The sequence below is a fragment of the Diprion similis genome, chromosome 3 (assembly GCF_021155765.1).
Source record: "Diprion similis isolate iyDipSimi1 chromosome 3, iyDipSimi1.1, whole genome shotgun sequence".
NCBI classification, from domain to species: domain Eukaryota; kingdom Metazoa; phylum Arthropoda; class Insecta; order Hymenoptera; family Diprionidae; genus Diprion; species Diprion similis.
Window position 1 is genome coordinate 3,031,044 of NC_060107.1, and position 14,957 is coordinate 3,046,000.

The 14,957-nt window shown below is 40.0% G+C and overlaps 1 protein-coding gene across 1 annotated transcript in view; it reads left to right on the forward strand.

Moving 5' to 3' along the window:
• The window catches only part of LOC124404918 (epithelial discoidin domain-containing receptor 1-like), an 86,940-nt gene that overhangs the window by 39,614 nt on the left and 32,369 nt on the right, over positions 1 to 14,957 (forward strand). The window contains exons 3-6 of the mRNA XM_046879412.1: positions 1,935 to 2,040; positions 6,969 to 7,200; positions 14,040 to 14,187; positions 14,457 to 14,767. Of these exons, the coding sequence (XP_046735368.1) occupies positions 1,935 to 2,040; positions 6,969 to 7,200; positions 14,040 to 14,187; positions 14,457 to 14,767 (797 nt within the window). The remainder of the gene's footprint in view (positions 1 to 1,934; positions 2,041 to 6,968; positions 7,201 to 14,039; positions 14,188 to 14,456; positions 14,768 to 14,957) is intronic.

The following is a 14,957-nucleotide window of genomic DNA, read 5'->3' on the forward strand; positions in this document are numbered from 1 at the left end:
CCTTCCTACCTTCAGATGGAGAACGGATGTTGCATAAATTTCATATCTTCGCAGCTGTGAAGTTTATCTCGAAAACGGATATCGAAAAGCCAGATGTTTATTGCCGAAGTTGCTGATCGCACGGCGAATGTCCACCGGTCACCGGAAGTCAGACGGCTTAATGCAGTTCCCATTAACAACTATTGCCAACAATTGAACGCTAAATGCCTTTTCGAATTTCCGAGTAAATTGCTTACACAACGCGAAAGATTCATTCAACTCTTCAATTTTTACTTTGCACCATCTATGATGTACGTACAGATCAGCTAAAATGCGTTCTTCTCTTTGCAACAACAACATCAACAGCAACAATTCACCACCGTAACTAATAATAATTGACAGTCTCTGAATTGCTTCAAACATAAAAACCCTTTTCTATAAAATTTTTCATACGATTCTGATCAGTTTTTGATTTTCTTTTTTTCTTTGTTCTCCCATCTCTGAAATTTTTAGAAAAGAAGATGATTGAAAATCGAAAACCTTGTAAGTTTTTCAATGTCTATATTGGTACGTTTTTCGAGACGGGGGGGTTGGGGGGGATCTTTTTCAAAATTAGTCATCGAACATTTTTTTTTTTTGTTTCATCTTTGATTGTACAAATTTCTTGGTAAAATCGTGATCTGCAATTGTAATAAGATTAAAGCGTGTGATTTCATTGCAAATTTAGCATTTACATATGATATATGTATTATATGCGGTGAACGTTGGTTTGCGATTATTCCAAGCGAGTAAAAAATTCTTCTCTGAATAAAAATACGAGATAAATAAATACCGGTTCGAGATAAAACGAGGAAAGTGGCTAAGAGAAAGAAAGAAACTTGAACGTAAAAACAGTTTATGAAAATTTCTCAGTAAAATCCAAGCGGATGATATTAAAAATATTTGTCTGATCCTCAATCTCGCCACTCGTCACATTATAATTACACGTGAAATTTATGCATTAGATATTTATTATACCTTCGTATATAATATTATACGTGATGAAAAGATATAATATAAATATATATTTATATGTATATATACATATATATTTTACTTAAATATTGTTAAAACTTCGCCGCGAGGTAAAAGCTTGATATAACTTTTGAATCATGTTTTCAGTTCGCATCTGGAGAAGCCTTGTAAGCCTTCAGAAACGCGAGACGCGATAAAGCAGAAATTTAAAAGCTCGAAGAAAAATTTTAACTAGCCAATGATCGATACTCGTTATTAATTTTCTTGCGCGATGGCCTTACGTTGAGTGTTTATCAAGTTATCGTATCTCCGAGCATCGATAATCTCTCAAAAAAAAAAAAAAGTTACACAGACGTACAAAAAGCACGAAAATGTTGCAAAAATTTAGTAAAAAAAAAAAAGAAGTTTTTACCAATCTCGAAGCTTTGTCTTCATTTGAAAATTTCTTGAATATTTCAGTATCTTCTCTCTCTCTCTCTCTTTTTCTTCTTTTTCATAGTAATAAATATAACCTTCGACATAGCTTGTAATATAATGTAATAATTTACCAAATACTCGATATTTGATTGTGTATACCCGCGGGTGAATAAAATTCGTCAACAGTCTCGATTTTCGGGCAAACAACCTTGATAATCGAAATTTTAACCTGCTGCTATCGCTGATCCTGGACAGATTTTAACCCTCGCTTTACCTACTACGAAATAATTGTTATACGGGTCCGGTGATACCGAGGTGGAAAAGCTCTCTCTGCTTTCCTTTCCTCCCCTCTCTTCCCCTCCCTTCCCGTTCCTTTAATTTCCTTTCCGTTCTCCCCGCGGGAGTTTATCTTTTCATGGCGCACCTTCGTTTGCTCGTTTACACACCCTTTTCATCCCTTTTACATAATTATTGCCGTCTACGATCGTCTCCTAACGCCTGATCTTTTCCCTTGAAATTTTCAGCCCAATGTATCGCCCCTCTTGGCATGGAATCGGGGGCCATTCCGGACGCCGATATCACCGCAAGCTCAAGTTTCGACAGCGGAAACGTCGGTCCCCATCAGGCTAGGTGAGTCTCATCGTCTTGACGATTTTCTTTTTTCTTTTTTTTTTTGAGCCATTTCTCTTCGTTTTTTCATATGCTTCTTCTTGGCAAAAAATATATGATACAGGTATGATGATGTAATCGGTGAAGAAAAATTATGGAATTTAAGGAATCGTTTATACAGATAATAGGTTTAATACATTTAGACTGCACTTTCAAATTATGCTCGAAAAATTTTCAACTATTTTATTTATTTCTCTTTTCTTTTATTGATGTACAAGTACAAAGTATCTCTGTTAAATTAATCGATCACACTTTCTCCGTTTTTTGAGTTGACTATATTCACACATCGTCGTCTGATATTTGATGAAGAAAAATTGCCGTGTTCCGTTTAATTTGAAATTCCTGTGGTACCGAAAATTTTCTAAATCTCTTGTTTTGCGTAAACTTTTTCACTTATACGCAAAGTCCAATCGGTTTCAAATTTTTCATTCACCCATTTTCTAGATCGTTACGGAAGACTCTCACGTTTTCATGATGGCGACGAAAAGTGTCGCGCAAAAACTGTTCATCCGACTAGTTGTTTTTATTTGTTGTTTAATTCGCCCGATTCTACGTTTATCGTTCTTTTACGTTATCTCCGGAACCGACGGAGAAGTCCCGGCGAGTTCTGAACGAGACTCGCCGACGTCTGTCGAACGAAATCCCTATATTGCTAGGGAATTATTTTCCTGGCGAACGCTACCCTGATCGGTAATTCCATCATGGATAGCTGTGGTCTTAGTTATTTAAAGTCCCGCTCATTTTGTCCGCACGCAGATTCAACGTCAGAACAATTAATCACCACCAATCTAGTGTATTTTGGCACCGTTGATACCGTTCTTCGTAATCAAAGCCTTTACGTGAGATGCGTACCATTTGTCTAACAAAATCCCTATATTCTTAGGGAACTATTTTTCTGGGGAATGCTACCCTGCTCGGTAATGCCATCGCGTGTACTTGAGGTGTGAGTCATTTAAAGTCCGGCTCATTTTTCCCCACGCAGATTCAACGTCAAAACAATTAATCACCACCAATCTAGGGTATTTTGGCGTAGATGATACACGTCTTACTTAAATCCAGTCCAGCGCGAGAGAGAAACTTTTTTGTCAAAAGTAGCTGCACGCCATGTAACTCACACCACGGCTCCTGCTGGACCCGTTCGTTTCGCAACGCCGGGGGGGGGGGGGGGGGGGGGGGGGGAGCCGGGTCCCCCGGGACTCGCAGACCAGAGCCGGTCCGCTCCGATATTAATACATTCCATTACCGCAGACAATGGTCGGCTCAATGGGCCCCTAACTCTGATGAGCTCTGGGCCCCCGAACCCCTCGGTGCCGCGGCACGCGTTTCGCGGTATAATTTAATACACACCGTCGGTACCTGCAGCAATCCGCCGGATTAAAGACATTCCGAGTCTTCTCCCTCCCTACCTCCCGCTCTCGACAAAATTCTGCGCATTGTTGTCTCGAGTTTTTTTTTTACCATTTTCTTGTCCTTGTTATCTCACAGCTTATATTCCACTTTGTACAGCTATAATAACGTTCATTTTATAAGAATGAATTTTGTAAACAATAATTTAAAGGGAACTGTTCAAGGCTAGAATAACCGGAGAATGTAATATCGACAATTTTGTTACGACATTTCATATAAAATTGTGGTTTTTTTTTTTTTTTTTTTTTTTTTTTTTTTTGTTATTTTAACTGTATTCAATTCATAAACCAGGGTTAATATTGTTATAACGATTATTATATTTATACAGTGTGGAAAATATTTCGTCGCTGACGGTTTCTGTACTAATTATAAGAAATTGAATTTTTTTTTTACGCACTCAAAGTTGAACCACAATTCGCCAAGTTTCTTTGGGCATTTTTTTTTTTTTTTTTTTTTTTTTTTCACCAACAATTTGTCAACGCATATGAATATTCCGCGATATCGTTGAGCCCTCCTCGATCGCAATTAAGATAGGATCGATTATCGGTAAAATATTTTATTTCCACCCCCTCCGATCAACGCGCCGCAGGTGTCGATCTCACCCTTGCAAGGTATGCGCGTTATGTATACCTATATTATATATATATATATATATATATATATATATATATATAGTATACGCACCCGGGAAATCAATGCTGTGCTTGATGATAAAAATTTCGCTTTATTACACCCACTTTTAGACGCACAATGGGCTCACCACGTCGCCTCTCCTTTTATAACCCCAACCGGGATCAGTTCGACGTATTATATACGTATGGAGTATATATATATATATATATATTTATATCCATATCCTATCTACTATATGTATACGTTGGCTATACATAACGCAGTATTGAACAAACGATAAAACATTTCCTCGTGGTAGAAATATTATTTTACCATATATTGTATACTATTTATTTACAATTTTATAATTCCTTAAGCATAAATTTGAATTTTCATTTATATAACGAAACAATAATATATATATACAATGTACATATATAAACGTTTGTTCTAATTAAATACTGATTATTTTTATCTTTCATGCATTCACGTCATTTCGTTGTTACACGTCTTATTCGTCAAGCTTTTGTTCCGTATAGCTGTGATATTACCGTTGAACTTGGATGTTTTGTTAGGCGAATAGTTTGCACGCGATTTGCGCGAAATATGTCAGAGGGAAAGATAATTAATTACTCGCTTGACACTTTCGCGTTTGTGTACATATACAATGCACAATACAGGTATACATCTGTATATATATATATATGTATGTATGTATATATTTATATACATATCTATAAACCTACCGTAAACTTTGGTGTAAACTTCGTCATTCCGAGTACACAACCCAACCGGTTATAGTTTTCAGACGTTGAGTAGCGACGTGAGTTTCTATTTGTCTCCGACGGCTAGCCGAGGGGTTAGGCTTGAGGGAAGGGGTTGAAACGAAGCGAAGTCGAGATTCGAGACCAGAGGGTACAAGTCTGCCGAAAATTCAAAACTTCCGTACATCGATATAAGGGTAGAGAAATAAAAGAGAGTGAAAAGAAAAATCGAAGGGTGTAAAATACTATGAGGTTTAAAAAATGGTGTGTTTGTAGATACAAGTTATGGTCGTCCTTAAAAAGCAGTGTTTTTTAATTTTTACCAGCTCACCTCCAAAATCGGCTTCACAAAGTTCGAAAATAGTTACATAATTTTTTCGGATTTTTATCGTAACTTTAACCCGTGACCGCAAGAGGGTGGATTCCATATTTAATCTCTTCAGGGGTACAGAACATCTGCATAACGGATTTGGATAAAATTTGGTATACGAGGGTTTTTTGGGTCGCTGATTACGAAGTTAAACTCGAAATTTAAAAATTCAACATAGTGGACCATAACCCCAAAAGTATTGTCGCCATATTGAATCCACCACTTTCAATTTTCTTATTTCAAGTTCAGATTTATTATCAGTAACAGATTTATTATAACTAACAGTAAAATAATCGAATTATTTTTTAGATTTTGGTCGGCCATATTACATCCGCCATTAAAAATTTTCGAATTTTGTGTTCAGATTCGTAATAAGCGACCCCAAAAATCCCAGAATCCCAATTTTTATCTAAATTGAGTCAAATTTTAAATTTCGGTCTACCATTTTAGCACCGCCATTTCGAATTTTCAAATTTTGACTTCAAATTCGGATTCAGTGAGCCCCCAAAAACCCCCATCACTTTGAGCTGAGACACAGCAACGCGTGGTCGGGATTCCTAGTGTATGTATAAATTTAATATTAAAGCAGGCCGAGAAGTGAGGGGGAAAAATGGATTCGCGAGATCCTCTTCTTTTTGAAAAACGATCCGCTCTTCATTATCGCGAAGCAACGGTCTACTTGTTCATCTCGGCGCGGGGTATATATTCTTTATTATACCAGATAGGTATACACCTCGATATTCGTCGTCGACGAAATTTCACGTCGACACGGACGGCGCTGAACCAGCACCCCGCAATTAAGAAACTGCCTCTTTTTCCCACCTTTTCCGCCTCATCTTTTATTCACGGGAATCCCACCTCCACCCCCCCCCCCCCCCCCCCCCCGCCCCTCCATCTATCTCGAGATTAAAACCCGAGTGCTTTCAGCTGCCGGCTAAATCCCTGAAACCAAAACTTTTGGCCGACGATGCTGACCATGCCGGTATAGATCCAGAAAATCCATAGCGTGGTTTCCACACTCGTCAGGAAATCACGTGGAAACACTCGTGAGCTTCGTTCCAGCATTCGCGAATCGCTTCGACCGATTCTCTGGGATTTCAAGTTCGTCAGGCTCGCGATTTTTACCCGATTTCGAAAATCTCAACTTTTCTTGTATAGTATTTTAACGAAGTTGTCTTTACGCCAGTTTTACACACCAACATGGCTGATACCGTTACTAATCTTTACCTCTTATCAGCTGTTTAACCCTTCGAGTCATAGTGATGAGTTTACTTGCCACCTATTTTATATCCATTTTTTGTGAATATTTAAAGAACTTTTCAACATGTTTCTTAGAGGTTTTTTTGGTATTTCTGATGGCAAACCTCTGCGTTAAGTTTTTTGACCGTATTTCATGAAATTTGAAATTTTTATCCACCATATTGGATTCATCATGTTAAATTTCCAGTAATCAGCGACCCCAAAACCCACGGAATACCATCTCGTTATAAAAACTGACTTATCACAATAATGGCAGACTCAAAAGTTTAATAATTTTTCAATACATGTCCGGCAGTTCAGCCAACAGTAAAAAACATTTTTTTTTATCTCCCAATATTATCTTTGCCATGTGACTTCCTGATTGTCACGTTTACTCAATCCTTTCTTTGTATCCGCAAAATAATCACTAGATAAATTTTTTTTCTTCAAATATTTTTCAAATATTAAATATTTCAAATATTTTTGTTCCTTCGCAGGTTACGGATGGAGAATCAGGGTGGCGCCTGGTGTCCCAAGGAGCAGATAACGACGGAGCCACGTGAGTGGCTTCAGGTCGACTTGCACACCGTCCACTTGATCACGGCGACCGGAACTCAGGGACGATTTGGAAACGGAGTCGGCGTCGAATACGCGGAAGCATATCTGCTCGAGTACTGGCGTCCCCGGCTTGGAAAGTGGGTTCGTTACAGGGACGCGAAGGGCGAAGAGGTGAGTCCCGAGTCATGTGCTCGCCCCATTTTTTATTTTTCTCCCTGCGTCACCCATTTTTACCAGATAATTGATAACTTAGATATTTAAAAAAAAAAAGGAAAAAAAAAATCTTGCGACTGTACGCAAGGTGTGATAAAAAATTCACTCTTTGACTTGCGAAAGATACGAAATGAAAATTCGTAGAAAGTTTAAACGATAAAAGCAAACAAAAAAAAAACAAAAAAAAAAAAACAACTTTGCAGCAATTTTTATTTTATTCTTATCCTTGTCAAATGATACTCGTTTGGCGAAAAGCGGAAACACGGATCTCTTTGTTCCGACTTGAGAGTGTGCGAAATTTTATTGTTTCTTTTTTATTATTTTTTCTCTCTCTTTTTGAAACCCGTCAATCCTATACACGCGCTGCGCGACTTCTCATCCTCCTTGTAAATGTTTGATCACCGAGCAGAGCTCGCCAGGCAGGAGTGAAAAACGTGATGGGTGTGACATCCGGTATTCCCACGGGACGAGAATTGCTCTATAACGGCGATAAATCTTCCCTTATACGGCTGCATGTCCGGCTAATTCGCAACCACTCCCCCCGCCCCTCCATCTGGCCGAACGGCCCCTTCCCCCTGGGATAGAGAAAAAGCAAAAAAAAAAAATACACCCTATCGCAATTCGCCCGAATCGCGTTTCCAGGAATGCGGTTCGAGAGCATAATAAGGATAGAAGATCTCCGGCTCGTCAATGTTTTAACGGAAGGAATGATATTGCGAGGGTTTCTACTGCGCGGTCCCGAATATATTGATACAAATGTGTTCTATTAGCGTGATTCACCGCGTCGTCTCGGGGGCGGCTGCCTCACCTCGCCTCGTCTCGCCTGGCTTGGCTTGGCTTGGCTTGGCTTGGCTTGGCTTGTGGCATTGTGCTTACTTTAAATTCGAATGCTGCCCCCGTGGAGTTTCGAAGTTTCGACCTGCAGCAGCTGTAAATAGAAAGGCACGGTGTTACGGCGATACTGGCCTTAAAATAATAATTCAATTACGATTAAAGTACGCCGGGCGTCTATTCCCATCTATATATGTATAAATTTATTTATGTATGTATGTATGTATGTATGTATGTATGTATGTATGTATGTATGTATGTATGTATGTATGTATGTATGTATGTATGAAGCTTAGAGGCAGGAGGAAGGTTATTATTTCTGGCATCTTTGCGCGCTGCATGGCTCGCGCGTTTAAGAGCAGAGAGAGCAAGCAACCCGCCGAGTTCAAAGCAGTCAAAGCAAAGAATTAGAGAATGGATTACTCCCGACCCTCTGAACGCGCGTAAGCAGCTTATCTTCAACCTGGAAACCAATTTTATACCCTCTCCGTGCTTTGATCTCGCACCTTCGCCACTTTCACCTTTAGTAGTACCGACGCTCACCGCCAGGGCGGGAAGCGTAGCGACGGTTTCTCGTGCGCCTGAATCGATCCAAAAAAAACAGGTTAGGTTAGGTTAGGTCATCTTTTTCACCGAAAATCGTCAAAGACGGGTCAAAAAACGTGGAAACTTACGTCTTGAACAACGTTTACAATCGGAATCACCAATTTTTGGCGGCATATTTTTCGTTTAAAATCTATTTATTTCATTCTCACTGGCGTAATTTTCTCGAGAAATTTCGAACGCACTGCTGCTTCTGGAGTCGGCTATACCTCCGTAATACACACACACACACACACATACAGACAGAAGAAGGACGAAACTTTGGACAGTTTGATTTATGGCTACCGCGAGAATTTCCCCCTCTATCGTGTGTGTTATGGGTATTATAGGTACATACATGTATGTACATACCTACTCCGAAGTCGGCCTGTGTTTCATCGTTTCAACCCTGATATGTCCCCGCAGGGCAAAAATACTGTTAGAGGAGACTCTCTTTTCGGTCGAGATTTGACGCGCCCCCGCAACCTTCCCCCCCCCTATTCGAGCCTGCCGGCTTTTTCCTCTTTTTGAATATTTCAATGGGGTTAAGTTATCGCTGATTGACAGCCGATTTCCTCCGGAGGGGCGGAGAGCCGAGGTTGGGTAGGTATATTTTTACCTCCACGATCGCTTTTTCCTTCTTCTTCTTCTTCTTCTTCTTCTCGGCTATTGTAACGTGGCTCCAAAAGCCATCCCTTCGTTTTTTTTGTTTTTTTTTCCCCCTCCCAAAAAGCGAAAAAAAAAAAAACGACGCCACCCCGTTTTATACCCAGACTTAGCTGCTTGCTTGCCTGCATACCGAGTCAAAAGTCTTTGACGGCTTCATCTTACCTCTGCCACAAAATGAAAGAAAAAAAAAAGAAAAGAAGATAGAGAGCAAGAGAGAGAGAGAGAGAGAGAAAGGGAGATAGGCAGCTAGAGCTAGGAAAAGAAAGTAAAATACGCCCTCTGAATGGGGGACACGGCCTTTCGCTCTTTTTTCCGTTAAGGACGAGTCTGAGGACCTCGACGGACCTTGGAAAAGGATGTTATCACGATCTTGTAACGCATCGTTTCTGCCATGACGTCATCATTCGTTTCGTTTTCATTTAAGATTCGGAAATTCGTCATAGTGTTATATTTAAAGTACACGTTCGAAGGGAAATGTAAAACAGTGACAGTAACTATCAATTAGCGAATTAAAGCGGAGATTTTTTCAAAGCGGTTTGAATATAAATTGCGAATATTATAGATGTTGGGGTGAGAAAATGATGATGGTAAGGAAAAAAAAAATAAAAAAAAATGAACGCGAATTATTCGCGGTAAGGAATTTAAACAGTATAATAAAAAGTATAAAATCAAGTTTTATGCAGTACGTTAAAATAAGCCTGTGTTTTCGTCATTTGAAACGAGAGAAAGAGAGAGAGAGAGAGAAAGAGAAAGTAAGTCGGCTTATGTTAGCGGACTAGCTCGCGCTTCAAAAGAGCTACGCCAGCGGTAATTAAGGCTGGAGGCAGAGCCAAAAGCTTTTTTTGGGTTGCGTTAATAATAAATAGGCACGTCAAAAACCGCGGTGCAACTGCGTTCCCGGCCCTCATTAGCTGTACCTACACTAGCCCGCTTCTCTATCGCGCCAACATCTGGACACGCATACATATGTACATACCTACGATGCATAATGGCACCATGGAATATATAAATACACGTATTATACAATATATATATATATATGTATATAAGCAGCTTAGCATATATATGTGTCTTTATATACATATATATATATATATATATATATATATATATATATTCACATATCACCCTGTTGCTGGACGTACGCTGTTGAATGTACGATATATGTATATATACCTATATATATATGTACCTACCTAGGCTGAATATATATACATATATGTATACGCAAAACGAAGCGACGACGAGAAATTGGTCAGGTACAAAGGGGAGGTGCAATGCATGCTTGCACCGTATAATGCAACCCCTACAAAGGTTATCGATTGGTCTGAATGTGTAGGGGTGAATGCAGAAACGCGTATTAAATCACACCGATTTACTCTCGCATTATGCTCGCCGATTATGCGAGCTAAACGAGCCGGCTATATTCAATTGTATCTATGCACAAATAATCACGCTACTACTCAATACCCTTGTTATCCTGGACACTGATGATCCGCCAACTATGGATTAACATTTTTTCTTTCCATCTTATCAGTTTTTCGAATCTGATTGATTTTGTGGTCGACGTTTTTTTTGCTTGTATCGAGTTATGTAATTTACATTGTTCTATTTTGAGAGTTTCAGTTTTTTAAATTAAAAAAGAAAATGAATAATAACAATTGACTTCTCATTTTTGGGGTGGATTTGATAAATACATTTTTTTTCTTCGAAAATGGATAACCGGGAAGTTGAAAACGTAGTTTGGAATTTTGGTTTTGAAAATTTATGACACTTGATAATGAAACGCGTTAATTCGTGCCTCAGGAAACTTGGATATAATTCAGGAAGACAAAAAGAATTTCACCAATCGTAGATTCAGAGTTTCACGAATTTCAGGTGGTCTATATAGCTATGATGAAAAGGGCGAAAAATCGGCGAGGGAAACTGTTTTTTTTTTGTTTTCTTTGTTATTTTTATTTTTTGTTTCTCTTCTTTTCATTCTCGCGGCAAATTATCGCGCGTAACTTGGTGGTGAAGACAAAAAAAAAAAAAAAAAAAAACACTTGTTTGGAAAATGTATAATATTAGGCGAGAGAACTCGTCACGCAAATTTTCTCTTACCGAACGCGAACTCGATGCAATCAGTCGTCGAGCTTTTTCTTTTTTTTTTCCTCTTATAACAATCAAAAAGCTGTATTCGTACATACATATAAGCATATTTTTTTATACCTGAATATTCAACTACAGAAAGGCTAGAATATTACAGCAAACTGAACGACACGCGAAGCGAAAGAGAAACGCGAAGAACAGGCGGGACAAAGGCGTGACTGACCACCAAGAGAGAGAGAGAGAGAGAATGCATTGCGTTCCCTAATTTTTTGTCACATTTTAAAACACACTTCCCTTCCTTTTTCTATCTCACTCCATACACCTGCCTTCTAATTTTATTATACTTTTCTTTGTTTTTCAGCGTTTTCTATACGCGATATATTTAAGCCGGAATCCTGTTTGTTGTATAATATTATATATATATATATAGTATATGTGTACATATAATTGCGGCGGGGATGAAAGGAGAGGAGGAAAAATGGAGAATGAAGAAAAAAACTTTACACAAGCACACGCATAGATTGCCGTTTCAAATTTATATGGGATATCGTAAAAGTTTTATAGATCCACGTCACCGTGCGTCTTGCGGACCTCGCGGGTATTTTACTATCGAATTTCACTTCCTTTTTTTTATCGGTTTCCGGGTCTCGCAGTGATGCTTCTTGTCTTATATACCTTGTATTGCACAACGATGTGTGAAACTGCATCTGTTTACCGAGGCGATCATCTCATTCACGGTATTCGATTCAATGACCGAAATCTTTTTTAAAATGATGCGATTTTTACGCTACAACCGATCCAGATAAAAACTTGTTAAAAATATTCAAGGCATAAACCTTTGTCTCATAATATCCAGCACTTTGCGTCGACGGAAGGAAAATATGATCATGTGATGTGGTTTACTATGTAAAAAAAATAAAAAATTTTTGATATTCGATTTTTATGTGAAATTCATACCAGGATAATGTAATTCCTTGGATAATTTTAATCATGTAAAATAAAGCGTGAAAATGTAATCGAATATTTTCTTTTCAACGTATTTTTACATCCCTTAAAATCGGTTGAAATTCATCCTCTCAAAAAGTGACCGACAGTTTAGCGGATATCGTTTCATTTACTACACGAGTTGAGAGAAGGTTGCAATAAAACGTTTAAAAGCTACGAAATCCGTCGTCGGTAATTTTTCGTCGTCGTCACGACGACGCGACGTCTGAACAGCAACTGCACGCGCCTCGGCAATTACTCGCTGTTTAACGGGCGAGTAACAGACCCAACGAATAGCACCAGAGGCTGAGAATGGACGAGATAATTGCGTTGGGGTTTCACCGGGTGCAGAGAGACGGAGAGAATTGCTATGGGGTGACGAAGCGAGCTACTTCGGTCGAGCTTGCGGTGAAGAACCGGAAACAGACTTGCAACGTGTCTCTCAGGATGCGCGCAGACCTCTGTAAGGAATCCACTGCAGCTCCCAAGCGCCCGGGACGTAATCGAGAAAAACACCGAGCCTTATCCAAGGCGAAATGCAGACGCGAACGAGCCCCGACTTTATTTCTTTCTCGAGTCCCAGGTGCACGCCTGGAACGAGGAGGAATCGACCCTGCCTCCGGGACACCGGGAAGAGGGTGCATCTCGTGGCCGAAGGGGGTTGCAGGGAAAAAAGCGTGCAAAAAAAAAATCCGTCACGCCACTTGCAGCGCAGCGTTTTTTTTTTTTTTTTTTTTTGTTTTTGTTTTTTTTTCTCTCTACTAGCAGCGATTTTTAGTACGTAGATACGTTTGCAAACATCGAGAAGGATTGAGCTTGGGAGAGAGAAAAAGCTGGAAGCATAAGCAAACCTGAGGCTTGCGTGATCGTGGCGTAGGGTTGAGTAAACGGTTTATTTTATTCATAAATCGGTTACACGGAATCAATATTTTCCCCTTATGGATGCGATGTGGTGGTACACCTGAAACGGGATTACGACTACACCGTAGCTGAAGGGAATCATCGCAATATATGTATAATAATGGCAGCATGACGATTGTTTGTAAAAAGCACGCAACTATAGTTTTGTCCCGTGTATTTTTCTCTTTTCTTTTCTTATTCTTTTCTTTCTTCCACGTTTTATTATTTTACCTGACAATCTATTAATTTTCATCGATGATTTGATTTAAACGCGTGCAGATCGATACCGACGCGTGTAAACAAATGAACAAACAATTATACGAAAAAGCTTTTCCCTCGGGGCAAATAATTACTCTTTACGACGGCGCAGTCACGCCACGACTGGAATAAAAATCACGTTCGACGTGAGTATAGATTGAAAATTCCAACCGAAAGAAGTGAGAATTTGGAAAATGCTGCAAGTTGTACAGATTCGTCGTAACAAATATAAAAACATAGAAAAAAAATGTACAGTAACTTCAACCATTTTACCCAATTTTCTAAATAAATTCTGCACTCTTCTATTTTCCGGTATCGTCAAAATTTCGAAATACCTGCACGAATCAAATGTTCGTACATATTTGAATATTGGATGTTGTATTCATTTATCGCGTGTCCATTTTACTTATCAACCCCGAACCACGCGGGGTATCCTGCATCAATCCTTCAACCTGACGAAAATCGTTCAATAACTGTTTCAGGTGATCAAAGGGAACACGAACACGTACCTCGAGTCGAAACACGAACTAAAACCACCCCTATGGGCGAGCAAAGTCCGTTTTTTACCCTACAGCTACCACCGACGAACGGTCTGCATGCGGGTGGAACTCTACGGATGCTATTGGTCAGGTGCGTATAGTCAGAAACTACTTCAGAATCCGGGTACATATTCGCATCCCGATTGCCGATTGCCGATTGCCGATTGCCGATTGCCGATTGCCGATTACCTATATTACTGATTACCGATTGCCTGTATTGCTGATTGCCGATTGCCTATGTTGCTGATCGCCGATTACCGATTACCTATATTGGTGATTGCCGATTACCGATTGCCTATATTGCTGATTGCCGATTGCCGATTACTGATGAGCTTTTTCGTTGATTCCTGCCACTTTCAGACGGCGTAGTGTCCTACTCGATGCCCCAGGGCGACAAGCGAGGCAACGGATGGGAGTTTTTCGACGCGACGTACGACGGTCACTGGGACGGAGACCTCCAGCGAGGCCTTGGCCAGCTGACGGACGGGCAGACGGGTCCGGACAACTTCAAGATGGGCTTCTACGACTACGATCGTAGCCAGGGTTGGGTCGGGTGGAGGAACGACACGAGGTCCGGTCAGCCCCTCGAGATAAAGTTCGAGTTTGACCAGGTGCGGGAATTCTCCGCCGTTCACATATACTGCAACAACCAGTTCACCAGGGACGTTCAGGTCGGTATATCATGCCACATAGATTTCGTTACTTTGTATTATGCCCAACCTCTGGCTCGTGTTCCCGGCTATACGCGCCTGCAGACTGCACGGTGAAACCAAATACCTTGAAACCTTCTGCCCCTTTTGCTACGTGTGTGTAAAACGCGGAAAAACTTTCCAGACGACGCCAGAGTCGACGCGCCGCCGG